Genomic DNA, 17,098 nt, shown 5'->3' with positions numbered 1-17,098 from the left:
GTACGGGTGCGTAGTAGTGAAGCGACATGACTGCGTCGTTTTGAGGGGTGCGCGGCTGCCCATAGAAGGCATTGGAGTCATGAACTCAAGCCACGCTGCGCGGTCCGTATATGGAGAGTAGGATTTGTAGAACAGTTTCTTTCTACATGGTTCATCACACACAACAAGGAGGACTTTCCTGATCTAGTTCCTTGCCTTAACAGAGTAAAACCACCAACCCTCTATCGTTTGACGCCGATGACCCATATATTATGCGACCATAGCAGTGATTCAGTGAGCGGTGGGATAACGGAAGAGGTTTATCCGATTTTAGTCCTGAACTCGCGGCAGATAAATTCGTGTCTGAAGACAAAAGTGAAATAAGTGGAAATGGCGTAGGATAAATCTGCCGCTAAGGTGACTTCTGCCATAGTCTATTATCTTTCATGATTTCATAATTATTTCTTTATGTTGGGAGTCAACACGTTAATTCTGTAAGGTGGTAAGGATACCATGCGCTGATGGGGAGATGGGATGGATTCAAGTAGTGGTGAGCGGCTGTTGGTGTGCACCATCCGGTTAAAAAAAAAAAAAACATTTTGTAGTGTTTATTTATGTCCTCTTTTGTTATGCATCATGTCACACTTTATGACAGATTACTTTTGTTTGGGAGATGTCTAAGTTTTAAAAATAAAGACTGTGAAGTTAATTTGTGTCAAAGTGTTTTGTTTTAGAGCTGGGTGGCCTCTGCTGCAGTAGCAGTGAGAGCAATAAGATGCATGCTTAAATTCTGTCCAGGTGTTTGCCTGCCGACATGGGCCAGAATATAGGGGATATGCATTTGACACACAGAGGTAACTAGTGATAGAATGTTTTAAATATTTCAAGGACTAGTAAAGATGTTGCCATGCCGCCTTCATTCGGGACACATCCACTCATTCACCACACAGTGCACTAAACTATACAATACACCAAAAGCCACCAATTGTTCACTACATAGAACACTACGGTGGATAAATGTATGTCCAAAACAGCTAATGAATTGTGTTACATCTGACCTTTGTGGTCTGAAAAATACATTTCTGAGTAGCCTACTCATCCTCACAGAGAAAACCGAGGGACAACCTATAGGACAGTTGCAGTGCAATCTACAGCAATGTATTCCCCAAAATAATCTAAAAAAGTGTAAAAAAGGAGGAGCAAAGAGGGAGACTCTCAGAACAGTTGGAGGTGCTAAATGTTTCCTCTCACAACAGAACAGAAAAAAAGCAAACGAGCAAAACTCTTGAAAAAAAAAGGTGCATTTACGTGGCATAATATCAAGGCTACTTTGTAAAATATTCAATTTCAGTGTGTGTGTGTGTGTGTGTGTGTTCTTTTATTGGTGTTGCCTCTGCTCAATTTGGTTGTCTAGGTGCTGGTTGTTAGGGTAACCGTTACCAGGCCTTGGTTAACCATCACACAGGTCTCCTGGTCAGGGAGGGAGGTAAGCTGCTTACCCGCTCCACTGACCAGAGGACCACTTCAAGTCTCGAGCCCTAATAGGGTAGGATTCTCTTCACTAGACCAGGCACAGGAGCCGGAATGGCAACCAGTGGTTTCCAGGGGGTCGCATGCACTCTGCACTGTTGATGGGGAAACAGGCCCACTGACACACACGGAAGTGGGTCAGAAAAGCAGTGCCACTCTATAAAATGTTCTCAGAAGTTCTGTGTTTGAGCAGTTTGAGAAATATACATGGATAAACGAAAACTGCTTCATTCAGGTCTACATCACGCCTCTGTTACGCTACTATTTGGACATTATTTTAATAATTATACCATATTCTTTCGCACACATCTACTGCGTGCATGACACAGCCAACCTCCCGGGGGGTGAACGTGTAAGTGTGTACATGAGACCTACTAAAACAGACTAAAGAGGTGGAGTGGGGAGAAGAGACAATGCACCTTCATCAACACACAAGGCCCAATGTTGCACACTGCATATGACCACAGGGCCCCCTTGTGGCGAACAGCAGTACTACACCATCATTGAGTAATAAAACAATGTAACAAAAATTCAAATAAATGGAGAAGACAATTCAGCAATATATTTTCATTTATACTTTAACACCTAATAATTTATCACACAAAACTATTTTTTTCATATTGATTAAATAATCTCTCAACTGATACATCAAAAATAGAGACATGGATTGATATGACATTTAAACATATATAGTTCTGACGTATTGTATACTTCTTTTTTAAGCTGTCATTAAAGTGTGCATCATTCAAGCCAGTGCAGTAACTTGCTCAGTTAAAATGAATCATATTGCTTTGCACTCACACCACTCCTGAAGATGTATAAGAACAAGGACAGGCTTGTCCTGGTTATTCTCCATCTGTTGCTAACAAACTCTAGTGGCCACACAGGAGCATCCAGAGAGAGACACATAGTATTTGCACTCTAGGCACAGGACATTCATTTTCTGAATAAAATGTGTTTCTCTATACAAATGCAGTACAACTGAGTGACATACTGACCCTGTGACACTGTGACTATATGCATACACCAACATCAACTGAAACACTTGGCTACAGATTGGCTAAAATATAATAATAATAAAAAAAATGACATTTAGAACAAATGACAAGTGATCATATAATTCCAGCCTTGGCTAATTTCGTCATTAAAAATAATTAGCGTTTGATTCAACCAGTGGTTTAGATCGCTACACTGCTTTGCCCTGGTGCCACCTCCTGCAGAGCAGCAGCTCAGTGCACTGTGTGGAACGTGACCGAAGTGGCGATCGTGTCAGCATCAGCACTTGTGGTTGATTTCTCATAAATATGCAGTCATTTGCAGAGGACTTCCACTGAGGTTTCTCAATTTAACTGGATCTCTTAGTTTTGTCACCCAGAATTGTTTAACACTTTAAATCTGAGCATTTCTTTTCATCAGTGTACAAAGGTTGTTGGCCATCGCAGACAATTCCAACACCATGATCAGAAGTCTAACTGATCCCAAACCAGCTTAACAGTTCACTGTATAGAAGTCATAAAGACTTTCAGTAATTAGGCCTACAGTCACTGTAATTCCTTTGACAACGTGGAATGTTGGAAAAAGTAACTGAAGAGACAAAAAAACAAGGTGTTTTTTCACAAAGGCCTATAACAACATACTACTGCTGTGTGTTACAATTGGGAGAGTCCATCTGAAATCAGTCAAATAAAGCCTTCAAACCTGGGGAGTCATTACTTAGAGTTCAAAAAGCAGATCTTCATACACTGTACAGTACCGTTCAAGTTTTTGGATACAACAAAAATATAAATTGTGCAGTCATAAAAACATCAGGCATACTGTGTGCCTCTCTAAGGGGTCACAAACATAAAGATCATTAAGGCAGGTTTGATTAGTGGACGCCCAGACTGACTGATGCTGTGCACACAAGTCACAAGTATCATTTTCCTTTCGGTCTTTTTGCTGTTGGTATTGGTTGGTTGTTATTTAAGCATACTTCATGTTCTTTTCTCTTGTCAAAGAGTAGTTTTCCTCAGCTCCTTTACCACCATTTAAAATACACATTGTCAGTGAGAAAACAAAAAAGATCCTGTTCTCAGTCTGCATCCAATCCACACCCAAAGCATTGGTCAGCTTGAGGTAGCATGCTACGCTCAGGCTAGCATCGGAAGAGTGTTTATGTGCCAGAATCAAACCACCCGCTGGTGCCGTCAGATACGTCACTGTGCCCCCATCAGTCTGTGCTGCTGGATGACCTTTGACCCTCAGAGATAACCCAGTCTCAGTTCTCTGGCCTCTGAGGGGGGGGGGGTCTCTCTGGTTCCTTCACTCATACAGGGCCTGCTTCTGCTCCTCCTGCATGAAGGCCTGCTTCTCCATGAGCTTCCGGAAGAGTCCGTCGCGGTTGGCCAGCAGCTCGGCGTGGCGGCCGCACTCGACGACGCGGCGCTGGTCCAGCACGGCCACGCTGTCGGCGTTCTGGATGGTGGAGAGGCGGTGGGCGATGATGAGCACCGTGCGGCCCACCATCAGACGCTCCAGCGCCTCCTGCACCAGGTACTCGTTCTCCGAATCCAGCGCACTGACACGAAGGAGCGAGGGAGGGAGAGAGGGAGAGAGAAGGATGAAAAGATGGGAGTGGCAGAGAGAGAAAAAAAAACGGAATAAAGAGGTGGATAGAGTGTGATGAAATTATTCAGATCAACACCCAATCGTGAACACAGGAAAACAGGACAATCCGTTAAAAGAGTCTCTTCCTACCTTGTGGCCTCGTCAAGCAGGAGTATCTTGGGGTCCTAAAGAAAAATTATACAAAATTAAAACAAATGAAATCAGATTTTGCACTGATATTAGATTGTAGAAGATGTATAGTAAAATCTTTTACCTTAAGTAAGGCTCTTGCAATGGCAATTCTTTGCTTCTGACCACCTGCCAGAGGAGATTAGACCATTACATTCAATATTGCACACATTTAAAGGTTACGTAGTCACCAAATCAGACGAGTAATCCCCCAGTTAGAAGATTAAGCTTTAGTGAAATTGAGTCTATAAAATCTTAATGTGATGAAACACCGCAAATCTGGTCAAGAATGTCAATGAATGAAGGGAACGACTACAGACACCACCTCAGAACTCTTTAAGGATTAAATGACAAAGGTGTCATTTCCATTTCACCTCTTCCCATTGAATCCACTGTTTAAACAGGTGCTATTCAATAGGTTTGTACCATTTATAGCATATTTGTGCAAAAGTCAATTTGTTCTCAATTTCAATAAAAAAAAAAAAACCATTGTAAATGGGATCAACACATGCATGGCATTCATATTAATTCCTGTTCAACCCATCCTGATATATTCATATTGATTACTAGTAGCAGATGTTACAGAACAAGAACATGTTAACAATCAATAATGAGCACAATAAGTAAATGCTAACCTGACAGAAGAATTCCCTTCTCCCCCACCATGGTGTCGAAGCCTTTGGGGAAGCCTTGGACAAAGTCATAGGCGTTGGCAATCTGAGCAGCACGGTGGATGTCCTCAACTGTGACACTCTTGGGATCCGCCGCACCATAGGCTATATTCTCAGCTATGGAGCTGGAGAAGAGCACAGGCTCCTGTGACACACACACACACACACACACACACACACACACACACACACACACACACACACACACACACACACACACACACACACACACACACACACACACACACACACACACACACAGCATTAACAAATGTCAATCTTCACTGATATCAATTACTGTATGATTAACTATAACTTAGCAATTTAATAGCAATAATTAACTTAAAAACAATGATTTATTAAGTCCAGACAAAGTGTAATGTAGCATGCAGTAGGTAATGAAGATATCAAAAAAGTCCCATAATGTACACAAAGCCATGAAGCAGGTTGTGTCAGATATGTCCATCTTCAACTGCTTGGACAGTCTCTGTCTCAACAGCTTCAGGGAAACATTTGTCTGACACCCAAGTTCACAGCTTTGGGTAGTTTTTTAAATTCTTTATTTTTCCATGCACCTTGTGTCAAACTTTGAGAGGTTTTTTTGTCTCCAGATAAACAGGACACATATTTAATGTCTTTTTTTTTTTATCATTGCAACATTTGAAAATATTGTCATTGGTGGATTTACCTGACTGACTGTTCCGACGTGACTCCTCAGCCAAGACGGATTCAGCTCCCGCACATCTCTGCCATCAATAGTGATCATGCCTGTGATGGTGGAGTGACACAGTGTTATGTCTACTATGCGTCTAACAACAGATGCCTCTAAAACAGTCAATCATCTTCACACAGGGCCCATCATAGCCCTATAAATCACTTTTACACCCTCGTCTTTGCCAATCTCTACTGCCTCTGCATGTAAACCCAAAAAATGCACTGGCTGCTAGTCTTGTTCAAAACCACGAGGATGCAGGCTTTAAACTTGTCCCTACTAATAACCCGAGCCCATATTCAATTACCCTAACCAATGCTAACTACCCTAACCCATGCTAGTAAGTGCCATGAGGTGACAAAATGTGATGAACTAGAGGCGTCATAAGTTTAGAATCTTTGACTTCAAAGAAAAATCAACTAGCTCTGTCTGTATTTATAGAATTCGCTTTGGACAAAGGCGTCTGCTAAATAACCATAGCCATAGCCATAGCCATAGAACAACTAAGCCATACCATGAATTTGGTTGAGGAGGAACAATAGACACACGACACATTGTGATAAAACATACACCATCTTTATGCTAGGAGTGTGTGAATGAGTGTTGAGTGAGTGTTGCTTTAACAACATAATTTCGCCAGTCTCTCCGTCTTACCCGTCTCTGGGTCATACAGACGCAACAGCAGGGACACCAGGGTGGACTTGCCCGACCCGCTGGGCCCCACCACGGCCATGACCGTCCCTGCCGGCACCAGGAGACTCAGGTTCTGGAAGATGGGCGCGTCCGTGCGGGTTGGGTAGGCAAAGGACACGTTGTGGAACTGCAGCTGGCCCTTAAAAAGCTCAGGTCTCAGCATTGTGCCCTCTAGGGAGAGGAAGGTGGTGGTGGTGGTGGTGGGGGGGATGAAAGAGAGGAGAGATGGCATGAGGAAGGAGAGAAAGAAAGGGGGAAGAAATTCAGAGGGAGAGACAGCGGAGGCTTCAGGTGATGATACATACACTAGACCGGCACATATGGGAACTTACTTGACGATACGCTGGTTATGTGAATTCACCTTATTCATTTGGTGGCCATTGTTAGCCAAACCGAGACGGCAGGGAACACAAACCATAGGGTTGTAGTGGTCTATGCATTCACCAGTAGGTGGCGAAACCGCATGAATGATATAGTCAAGTCAAGTGCGATGCTGTAGCCTTCTTCTGGTTTACACAAAGGCCGCCACGTGGATAAAGTGAATGGGGCAACTTTTTAAGCAATGTTACTGGCCCTTTATTCTGTTTGGATGATCACAACGACTAACTAAACTGTTGCCAGAACCACAATCGTTGCAATGTCACATTGCTGTGACATTGCAACGATTGTTAGGATGCCACTAGCAGAAGGTAGCGTGGATGTTCCCATGCTGTCTTGCGCGCGATTTGATTCACGCTGCTAAGGCAGCCTGGAAACTACCGCCCTAATTTTTGCCTCAGATAGGGGGCCAATCACAGAACAGGGGGGAAAGCAAGACGATGATGAGCTATGCACAGACACATTTGATAGACATCCGTTGCGCCCAATAAACGGATCTGGGCATTTTTTCAAATATGAGAAAATGAACGTTTGGTTCCCAGATCACGTCTCATTGAGAAGTGGTGGCTAAGCAGAAGGCATTGTGGATTACTACAACAAAAAATATCTAAATATTGTCAGAGAGTAACTTAGATATTTATGAAGTGAAAACAGCCTAGTATGTTTACACTGTATACAGTATGTGCACTGCCTCTGGCCCTAAGCTCTGTGGTGTTAGCAGACGCACGGTTCTGTGGGAGCGTACCTATGTTCCCCGGGTCCTATGTTCCCCACTTTGTATGGGACTGGGGAACATAGGACCCCTTTTTTCTTAAATTTGAGAAAGGGTCCTATGTTCCCCGCTTTTCCAAAAAAGGGTCCTATGTTCCCCGGTATGTATGGTGACCGGGGAACGTAGGACCCTTTTTGAGAAAACTGGGGAACATAGGACCCGGGGAACATAGGGATGACCCCGGTTCGGTGATGTCAGCTCTGAGTGCAGCCATGCTCACCATCAAGGGGGAACTCTGGTTTCCTGTCCACAAGTTCCCACAGTCTGGCTCCAGCACCGAAGCCTTTCATCAACTCCGAGTAGAAGGAGCTGAAACCTGACAGGACAAAAAGGATGACCCAGTTATAACCAGTCAAAAAGCCTGGACCTCAACAAATCGCTAATTTTGAGTCCCATGTTTGGACTGCCCATAAAGCATCATTAGTTTTCTTTTGGTAAACAAATGACATAAATGATCCTGAAAATTCATTTAGTGTTCACAGCCACTTTTGGCCATGGGGGGGGGGGGGGGCTAGGTGGTTATAAAATAGTAATATAGCATGTGTCTTAATTAAAGTACCCAGATCAAACTCATAAAATGACATGGCACAGATTCCTGGTGATGACAGGCTGATTTACTCTGTAATACTGTAATTCTGGGAAAGAGCTACGTAACTTGGGTGGTTACGAGCGTTCATGACCACAAACAGAAAACATCTAGGCGAGTGCAAAACCAATTCTTCCCACTTCTCTAGTGCAGCTCAATTCAGTCATGCTTTGACTAGCTTTGCTTTTGCTTTTGTTCTTGTTTTCAGTCAGGAATTTCAACTAATGCGAAACTATACCAGAGAAAAAAACACAAACATTCTACTATTACACAATAATTGTCGATAAAACCAATTAATTTCACCAATGTACGACAAAAATGTTAAGAAAGTTGATTTGATTATTTCATTTGGTGATGGCTTTACAGAGTCCACAGATCAAGATGAGCTGTACTTTCCCACAGTCTGGCCCTACAGATCCACTGTGTTGTAGTTATGGACACAGGCACTCAAGCCTAAATATTTTTCTGGCCTATGATATGATATGTTTCTATATTTTTTATCCTTTAAATAAATTGGGCTCACTTTTGACCATTTTCTGAAAGTTTGCTTTCAGGCAAGTCAACTACTGTAGTCTTACTTTTAATTTTTGCTTAATCGATGGGAAAATAAGTCACTTGCTACATGGTCATTGTTTGTCATCACAGTTTGTACTGTATAAATTACCTTGTTTGGTCATTAAGCATGATTCATAACTTTATTTATTTAATGGGCTAATAAACTGTTTGAATGGCCTTTTGCACAGAGTGCTCTATCACTAAACGTGCTTTATATCTCCTGACACATGGCACACAGAGAAAACATGGCCATCTGGTCTAATCTGAGATTTTATTGTTCCATATTCTCTCAATCTGAAAATAAATTGTTCAAAAAGATAATTGGAGAAAAACAAGACATGAAATGTGCAAACATATTGATGGAAAAATAAAATGAAGGTCAATATTGGCTTATTAGAAGGTTCTGAACCGTGTAGGAAGATAACATTCACCGGTAAAAGTAGATGACGATTAGATACCGTTGTTTAAAGAATGCAAGCCGACTGGCTGTGATCATTCAGGTTGGAGGAATAAAAATTAACTCTTTCAATACTGACAGAATCTTTACACAAAAAGGCATAACATTTATCCTGGGTTAACAGCCAACAGGTGCAACAAAGAGAAATATGGAGCACTGATTCTGGCCGCTTGCCTTGCAACGTGATCTTAGAACATGATTTTAGATTATTCATCGGCCAGATGTGGGAAATTCCAAGGATATCAAACAATGTAGGGCAAGGGTGTCAAACTCTAATTAGGCACGGCCGGATTTGCTGGAACGAGACCTCATGGGGGCTGTTATTATCATGGTCATTATCATTTTTCTGCACCCATCAGACTGTTGATGATATAACTCCTTTATTATACCCACTTTATTATACCCCACAGTACCATGTACTGCTATTACATGCTGCTCTTTCTCTTCTGAAATACCCTACCCTTCCATGCCAGTTTTGTAAGCGTCTTCCTTCCTGAGGATGGTTTGTAGTGCTAGGTTTAAACAATTTATGATAGAAATATTGCTCATTCTATTGCACATTGACAACGGGATCTGAAAGACTAATGTTTAATGTTTAAGTAGAGTTTAAGTATGAAACCTGCTGGCAGGCCTGATCTGGTTTGACATTCTCGATCTAGAGTTTTTTAACCACTGTTCCGCGGCACACCAGTGTGCCGTGGGAAATTGTCCAATTTCGCTTAATCGGTCCAAAACAGGTATTATTTAGTTGTTGCAAATAGTACTGTAGGCTATGCCATTGTTGAGTGTCTGTGCCTGCAAAGAAGTGACTTGTTAAGTCAATAAATGCTCTCATGTCAGTGAGGGACAGTAGGTAGCACAAAAATGGCCTAGTTATTTTAGCTATGCGCCTGAGAAGTGGCGGTGAGAAATAGATATCAGATAGCTAGATGACAGACAGACAGACAGACACACACACACACACCTGCAATGCTGATGCCCACCCAGAAGGTGTACATGAGGAAGGAGGAGAGTTGCCCCACAGTCATGTGCTCACTGGCGGTCAGCAAGCCACCCTTGTACAGCACCGCCAGGATCATCAAGTTGCCACTGAGACCAGTCTGTTGTACACACACACACACACACACACACACACACACACACACACACACACACACACACACACACACACACACACACACACACACACACACACACACACACACACACACACACACACACACACACACACACACACGGTGGGAGAGAGAGAACATAAAAGGGTCATTTGAGTCAGGATAAAGAGATTATGTCAGTTTTGGCAAGCTAATCTTTGGCACGCTCGAAAACAAAAGCTATAACAAGGAATAGGTTGTTCTGGTGAGAAACATAGTGTGGTGGGTGGACAGCTCTCTGCAGGTTTGGCCCTCTGTAGTCAGTCACTGTAGACAGTCAGGGAGCTTTTAGCGAGAGACGGAGAGATTTGTGTATGTGGAGAGAATATGGAGCAAGAGTTTGAAATCGCACTATCAAATTGAATGAGTGAGCTGCAGTGAGAGAGTGAGTCTTAGTAATGGAGGAGAGAATCTGAAGTGAGGGAGTAACCATTGAAAGAGATTGAGATAGAATGAGAGAATGAGCCATATTAAGAGAGTGAATTTGGACTGTGACTGAGAGTGAGATGAGGGGAAAGATACTGACAGGTGGACAACTGAATAGCTGTAGCACGCGAGGGAACTTGACCGCGTGAGTGAGTTTGGAGAGCACCTGAGAGTCACGTCAAAAGGTCACTCACCATCCCGAAAAAGCCGGCTCTCAGCACAGCCTCCTTCTTGGCCAGCTGGAAGACGTAGTTGATCTTCTCCACGTACTTCTCCAGCTCGCTCCACTCTTTTCCAAACGCTCGCACCGTTCTCATGTTACTGATCCGCTCCTCGGCCAGCTGACATCAAGAGAGACGATGAGAGAGACGTGAGGAGGGAGAACAGAGGGTATTGAGCACAGAGAGAGAGAGAGAGAGAGAATGAGAGAGGGAGAGAGGGAGAGAGAGTGTGAGAGAGAGAGAACAGTGGGTATTGAGAACAGAGAGAGAGAGAGAGAGAGAGAGAGATTGAGAGAGAGAGAGAGAGAGAGAGAGAGAGATGGACATAGAACAGAAAAGGTGAGGTGAGGTGAAGGGACAGGTGGAAAAAATATATCTTATTAGAGGCCTGTATACTTTCATGTCACTTCCTTTTGTCAGAAATATCCCAACAGCTTTCCAAAAGTTCAGTTTACCTGCGTGGCCTCGGCCAAAGAGTCCTGGGTGCGTTTGGAGATGGAGCGCAGGTATCTGCCATAGATCACTGCCATGCCGGCCATGGGCGGAACGATCATCAGAACAAACGCAGCCAGACTGGGAGACACGTAGACCTACACGGAAACACACAAGGGGGGGGGGGGGGGGGGCGAGAGAACGAGAACAATGTCAGAAGTGCATTCCTGGAAACTCTCGCTTCGTGGTTGAGCGCTCTTTCGCAATAGACGTCTCTCCCACGCACACCTTTAATGGTTTTGACAGTTTTAAATGCAAGTTGTGCTCCAGGTAAACCCCTGCTGCAGTCACACAATGGGCTCACAACAATGGGCAAGTCACAACCCATCATTATTCTTGGTCTGTAACTATTCATACAGAGATTAAGTGAACCGTTTTTAAAAGAAACAAACAAAAACAACAAAAAAAAATGTTTGTTCATTAACTGGTCTACAGTAAAACCACTTGACCAGTTTAAAGATTACAATAAATTGAAATAATCTTTTAAATGTGTGCACCAGTGGTGAAATAGGGCAAGCCCATGCATAGAGGTGTCCTAACACCAAACAACAAAGGGACATACACTCCTACGTTGTACTCCTACGTTAGTGACACACAAATTCACATGAAGTCACCACCAGAGTATCTTATTAGTCCCCCCCCCCATAGAGCAGAACTGTATATTGTGGATGTTAATGGTGATTTGTTCTGGTCACTTGCTTTTCATTCGATAACCCAATTTGTGCTGCACTAACAAGCAAACCTTTCATGGGTGATTGCTGCCACAAAATTCAACTGACGATGGCAGATTGTTAAACGAAATAATATCTAAAAAATGTGAAACAATATTCCGAATATTTCTTTGTATTTCTTGTTCCACTGTCTTGGTTTTTCATGTTGAGAGTGCCAGTTCAGGAAATGTCTGAAATCAGTGAAAGGAGATTAACTGGAATGTCATTTCATTTGAGCAGCGTACGCGACTGCCATGCCATCTGCATTGCTAGGCAACAGAGTGAAGGAGAGGGGGAGGGGATGGGAGAGGGGGCAGAGAGAGATCCTGCTCACAATTAGATTAGTCAACAATCTAGCCCAATTTGCTTTCTGACAATGGCTCTTAATGAAACAAGATGGCTCTTCATTGTGCCAATTTGTTCATCATTTCTAAGGACATTGCATCCCATGTTGACAAATGATATACAACATTTTCACTGAATGAATACACAGAACCGCAACATTTCACAGAGAAAGTAGCATTCCTGGCAACGTTACATCACAAACAAACCCATAATTAATTTTATGGTTCATGCTATTGGCTGCAGTTGCCTAAGACAAGCTTGTTTCCACTTCCTTGAAGGCTGCTGACAACACAATAGTCACACAAAACACCAGGATCACTCCACAAATACTTGTTGTCATCACTGCAATCTGTACATCAGCCACAATCTGCGCAATTAAGGCTGATTTTCTTGTAAGTAGTTATATGACCAGTTCCTCAGGTCCGACATGGACCTCATTTCCTGTTACAACACAGTTACAGTAGTGCAACCGCACTTCCCTATTCCGGGACAAATATAGAACGGGTGCAAATGAGTTCAAGCCCTGTCACCTCTTTGTTACCGACAACAAATGAAGGACCATTGCACAAGTCTGTAAATCATCGATCAAATAAGGACAGTGTTGAAGGTAATTTCAGCGGAAATGATAAGGGGAAAAAAAAAATACACCTTCAATGGTATGAGCACAACTTCTAATGAAGACAAACCTTTCAGAGCCCTCCATAGAATTGCCTTTAAAGATTTTAATCACAAAATGAAACAATCTTTGCAAATAAGGCTTTAAAGCTATAAATGTCAGATGCGGTCTGCTCCGAAACTGGACACATTATGAAGTCATTATCTCAGTATATCGTGTAGTCTGCTCATTTGGTCACCTTAGCAACAGGTGCTGCTTTCTGATGAGATCCCGGAGGGGTGAAACCTAGACGGACTACTCTTAGAAAAGGGCATCTAAGCCCATCTCCACAGAGGATCCACCGTTTCTCAGGAGGTCTTGGTAATGGATTTGTTTCAAACCCCTTATACTGAGGGGCACTGAAGCTTTTCATTATTTCAATCACTAAAAACACTTGAGGCTAGCCATCAGAGATTTGCTCACTAGGACAACAGCCAGTGTATGTGTTATACACTATGTGTTATTCCCCTTGATCACAGTAAATGGGGACCGGGTCTACGTTAAAAACAACAACAACTTAGAGATGAAATAAAGTCTGGCATTGCCATCGTCGCTTCACTTCACTACACAAGTACAATTGATTTAATGAGCCGCTTGAATGAGCTACCAGATGCAGTCGGAACAGGATGGTCCCTTCCCATCTTCAATAAAGTCTGGAAAATGTATCTCTTCCAAGATCATAGTCTTTCCTGTGACCTCTAACATCCTGTCATGCTCTGACACAATGTTGCACGTACTGTGCGCTTCTTCTATCTGCTTCCTTATAGCATTCACCTCAAATGTCTCCTAGCTTACTGGAGCTTGATTGTGTCCTTCAACTTTAAGTCACTTTGAATAAAAGTAAAAGCGTCAAATGAAGAAATTTCACTTTTTTTTTTTTTTTTTTTTTTTAAGTCAAAAATGTAATTATAGCAATACATTTTCCTAAATACTACATTTAGTTGAGAGAGATTTTCTTTTTCTGTCTTGGTAAACTTACTATCCTTGAGAAAAGTCAAGAATTTGTGAGAATGCTACTACATCAACAGCAACAACAACAACTGGGACACAAACTACTACGACAACCCCTTGCACCACTGCTACCACTGTGACATTTCTTTTCAGAATATAGTGGCAGTTAGTAAATCTTAAGATATGGAGAAGTTAAATACTACCAAGAAATACTAAAAGACATGTCTACTCTAGACACATTGGTCAACTGTTGTTGTTCTTCAAATGTGCTATATACCTTAATTTCCCGACTATTAGTCACGGCTTATACATTGATTTTGCAAAATTTCTTCAGCTATGAGGTTAATAGAGGGGGCCAGTTAATATGGTGTTAATATGTTTTTTTTCTTTTAACTTGCATGAAACACTGTCCTGCGGCTTATACATAGTGAGGCTTATATGCGGGAAATTACTGTAAATAAACTGACATTGACATTGAACAGAGTCTGTTTAAGAACAGAAACAGAGGACAAAAGCAGGAAACTTCCTTACCATCATACTGACACCCACACCAGCCTGAGCGATGGAGCGCAGGCCATCTGAGAGGTTGTCCGTCAGCGAGCGTCCCACAATGGTGGTGTCTGAGGACAGGCGGTTGATGAGTTCCCCAGTGCGAGTCTTGTCAAAGAACGCCACTTCCTGACTGATGATGGAGGAGAAGAGAGATTCCCGCAGGTTTCGCACAATCTGTTGCCCTGTGGAAAGATTGACATGACAGCACAACCCGTCAAATCACAAAACTTACTTATCACCTCACCAGGAGCTACCTGGAGCCTTCCTGTGATCAACATGCACTAGTAAACTTCAGTGGTGCATAAAGACCACTAGTCAAAAACTTTGATGATATTTGTATATCACTTTGGACAAAAGTGTCTGCTAAATACCATAACCATGACCATAACCATTTACATCCAGTTTTATCATCATAGATCTTCATAATAATGTCCAAAACACGCCCCCCCCCCCCCCCCCCTTCACCACTGATCTGACAACAGCACAGGTTCTCCATCAGTGTATTATCATAGTAGATAGCTCTGACGATAGTTCAGGAGAAAGCCTGGACATCTACCGGAGATCTGCATGAGGTAGACGCGTGCAGCGTTGGCAGCTCCCCCGCAGATGAACACTCCACCCAGCATCATGCACAGGGAGGTCAGGGATGCGCTGAAGTCGGCGCTGCTGCTGGAGTAGATGGTGTCGATGACCTTTCCCAGGAAATAGGGAGCCGACATGGTTACAGCACTGGAGGCCATCAGGAAACCGCAAGCCGCTGGGAAAGAGGTGGGAGAAACAAACGAACAAAAAAAAAAATCAGACAAACGTGGTGTGGTGACAACCATACTATTATGGTTATGGTTATGGTTATGGTTATTTAGCAGACGCCTTTGTCCAAAGCGACATACAAATAAATCACAATACAAATTAAATAACAGTGAACAATTACAAAAAGGGAGAATAGCAATATTATCAATAAAACAATCAATTAAGCACTAACCTAATGAGAAATAAAACAATGAAATGAGAATAGCAATCAATATAGCAGGTGCAGCTAAAAAATTCCAACACAATGGCTATTGTCTTAAACTGAACGTCATGAAAGTCAATGTTAACATGAAAGTCTCTCAAAATATGAGAATAAAAAGTTATTTGAGAAGCAGAATAAAAATCCTTCAGCAAAAAAAAAAAAGATCAAATAAAAACACAGTAAAAAATACCCAAAACAATTGTTGTTTTGTAATGTCCATATCATGACCTGAAATGACATATACATACTCGACAGACGCCATCGCTCCGGGTATGCCAGGTGCAATAGTCTTCGGATGTCTTCTGATGGTACTGGCATGAGGTTTTTACCAGTCTTGGTTGCGTTGTCTTTACTTTCAACCCCATCTTGAGTGGTTGGTCTCGAATCAGTGGAGGTACTATAACAGTTCAGTTTGTGCGTCGAGACTCTCCATAGATTCCGGGGTGCTGAAACCTCTCCAAGTCGGATACAGGGCAGTGGCGACGTGACCAGAGACTCTACATGATGAAGTGGCATGCGACGTGAAACTACATATTCTCGTCTCTTCCATGACCCCTTAAGAGCAGTACTTTCCACCCAGTACGTCCGATTTTGACAGCAATGTGTATTCCTGCGCTTCAGTAGGTTCACTGCTGTGCATTCTGTCAACTTAAATATGAGTTTCATCCTGTATCAAACCTAGCTGTCAGGTGGTCAACCGCATATACACACAATTTGAACAGTTAACTAACACATCGTGTCTTCGAATGGACAATGATTAACAACATAACGTCGTGGTAAGGTTGCTAAAAGTCCATTTGACTAATGAAATGTTCACGTTAGCCTGCTACAGTTGCCAAAGAAAGTGAACGGTCTCTTCGCGACAACTGCATCCCCCGTAAGAGATCTGTCCAATGGGAAAGGCTATACTCCTCTTTTTGACAGTTATTTCACATTATCTGTTCATGACAGTCACATAAAAGAAGGGTTGTTGCGCCCTACTATCTCCTATCGTTTGTTACCAACGCCCTGTCACAACAATCTGTCTACCGATAACAGAACAGCTCTGTCGAACACATTCATTTGACACTCTCAACCACATCAACAATAAGCACTAAACGCACGCACAAACACCCAAAAAGAAAAGTATCCACCGTGTCAGAGGTATAGTCCGAAGACGAAAAGGTGACCCTAGTGTAGCATCCGGCATTCACACTGCTGCTACACAAGTGTGGCACTCAAACCAATGGCCGATCATGTAATTGAACTTTTTCAGACATGTCCAATCGAACTTATTTCCTTCTCACTCACAACATGATCGCTGCAACACGTTCAGTTCTTTTCAGTTTTAAATGTCGAGTTTCTGCTTTTATATGAATAATATTTGTAATATAACCTTTAACTGAACACACACACGTGACACTGAAAAGGGACTCCATGTACTGACTTAACACCTAGCGTACATTCAAATTCAACTGATCATCCTTGAATAA

At 42.5% G+C, this 17,098-nt stretch overlaps 1 protein-coding gene across 1 annotated transcript; it reads right to left on the bottom strand.

The window, feature by feature from the left end:
* Positions 1 to 1,930: 1,930 nt before the first annotated feature.
* abcb10 (ATP-binding cassette, sub-family B (MDR/TAP), member 10) lies at positions 1,931 to 16,857 on the bottom strand. Its single transcript, XM_062519506.1, has 13 exons — positions 15,875 to 16,857; positions 15,171 to 15,371; positions 14,594 to 14,796; positions 11,365 to 11,499; positions 10,883 to 11,029; positions 10,073 to 10,208; positions 7,731 to 7,826; positions 6,322 to 6,531; positions 5,644 to 5,723; positions 4,920 to 5,100; positions 4,370 to 4,413; positions 4,246 to 4,280; positions 1,931 to 4,066 (listed from the first exon to the last, which is right to left on the bottom strand). The coding sequence occupies exons 1-13, from the start codon at positions 16,290 to 16,292 to the stop codon at positions 3,811 to 3,813; spliced, it is 2,142 nt and encodes a 713-aa protein (XP_062375490.1). The 5' UTR covers positions 16,293 to 16,857; the 3' UTR covers positions 1,931 to 3,810.
* Positions 16,858 to 17,098: the final 241 nt, after the last annotated feature.

Source organism: Sardina pilchardus, chromosome 18 (genome assembly GCF_963854185.1).
Source record: "Sardina pilchardus chromosome 18, fSarPil1.1, whole genome shotgun sequence".
In the NCBI taxonomy this organism is placed as follows: domain Eukaryota; kingdom Metazoa; phylum Chordata; class Actinopteri; order Clupeiformes; family Clupeidae; genus Sardina; species Sardina pilchardus.
Note: the sequence above shows the minus strand (reverse complement) of the source record. Positions and strands in the feature narration are given on the sequence as shown.

Bases quoted from the DNA above. Each gene is read 5' to 3' on its own strand.
- abcb10 (XM_062519506.1), bottom strand. From the start codon at position 16,292: ATGAAACTCATATTTAAGTTGACAGAATGCACAGCAGTGAACCTACTG. The intron at 4,414-4,919 runs GTTAGCATTTAC...CTCCTCTGGCAG, and splicing joins GAAGGGAATTCTTCTGTCAG to GTGGTCAGAAGCAAAGAATT. The intron at 4,067-4,245 runs GTAGGAAGAGAC...CCTTCGTGTCAG, and splicing joins CTGCTTGACGAGGCCACAAG to TGCGCTGGATTCGGAGAACG.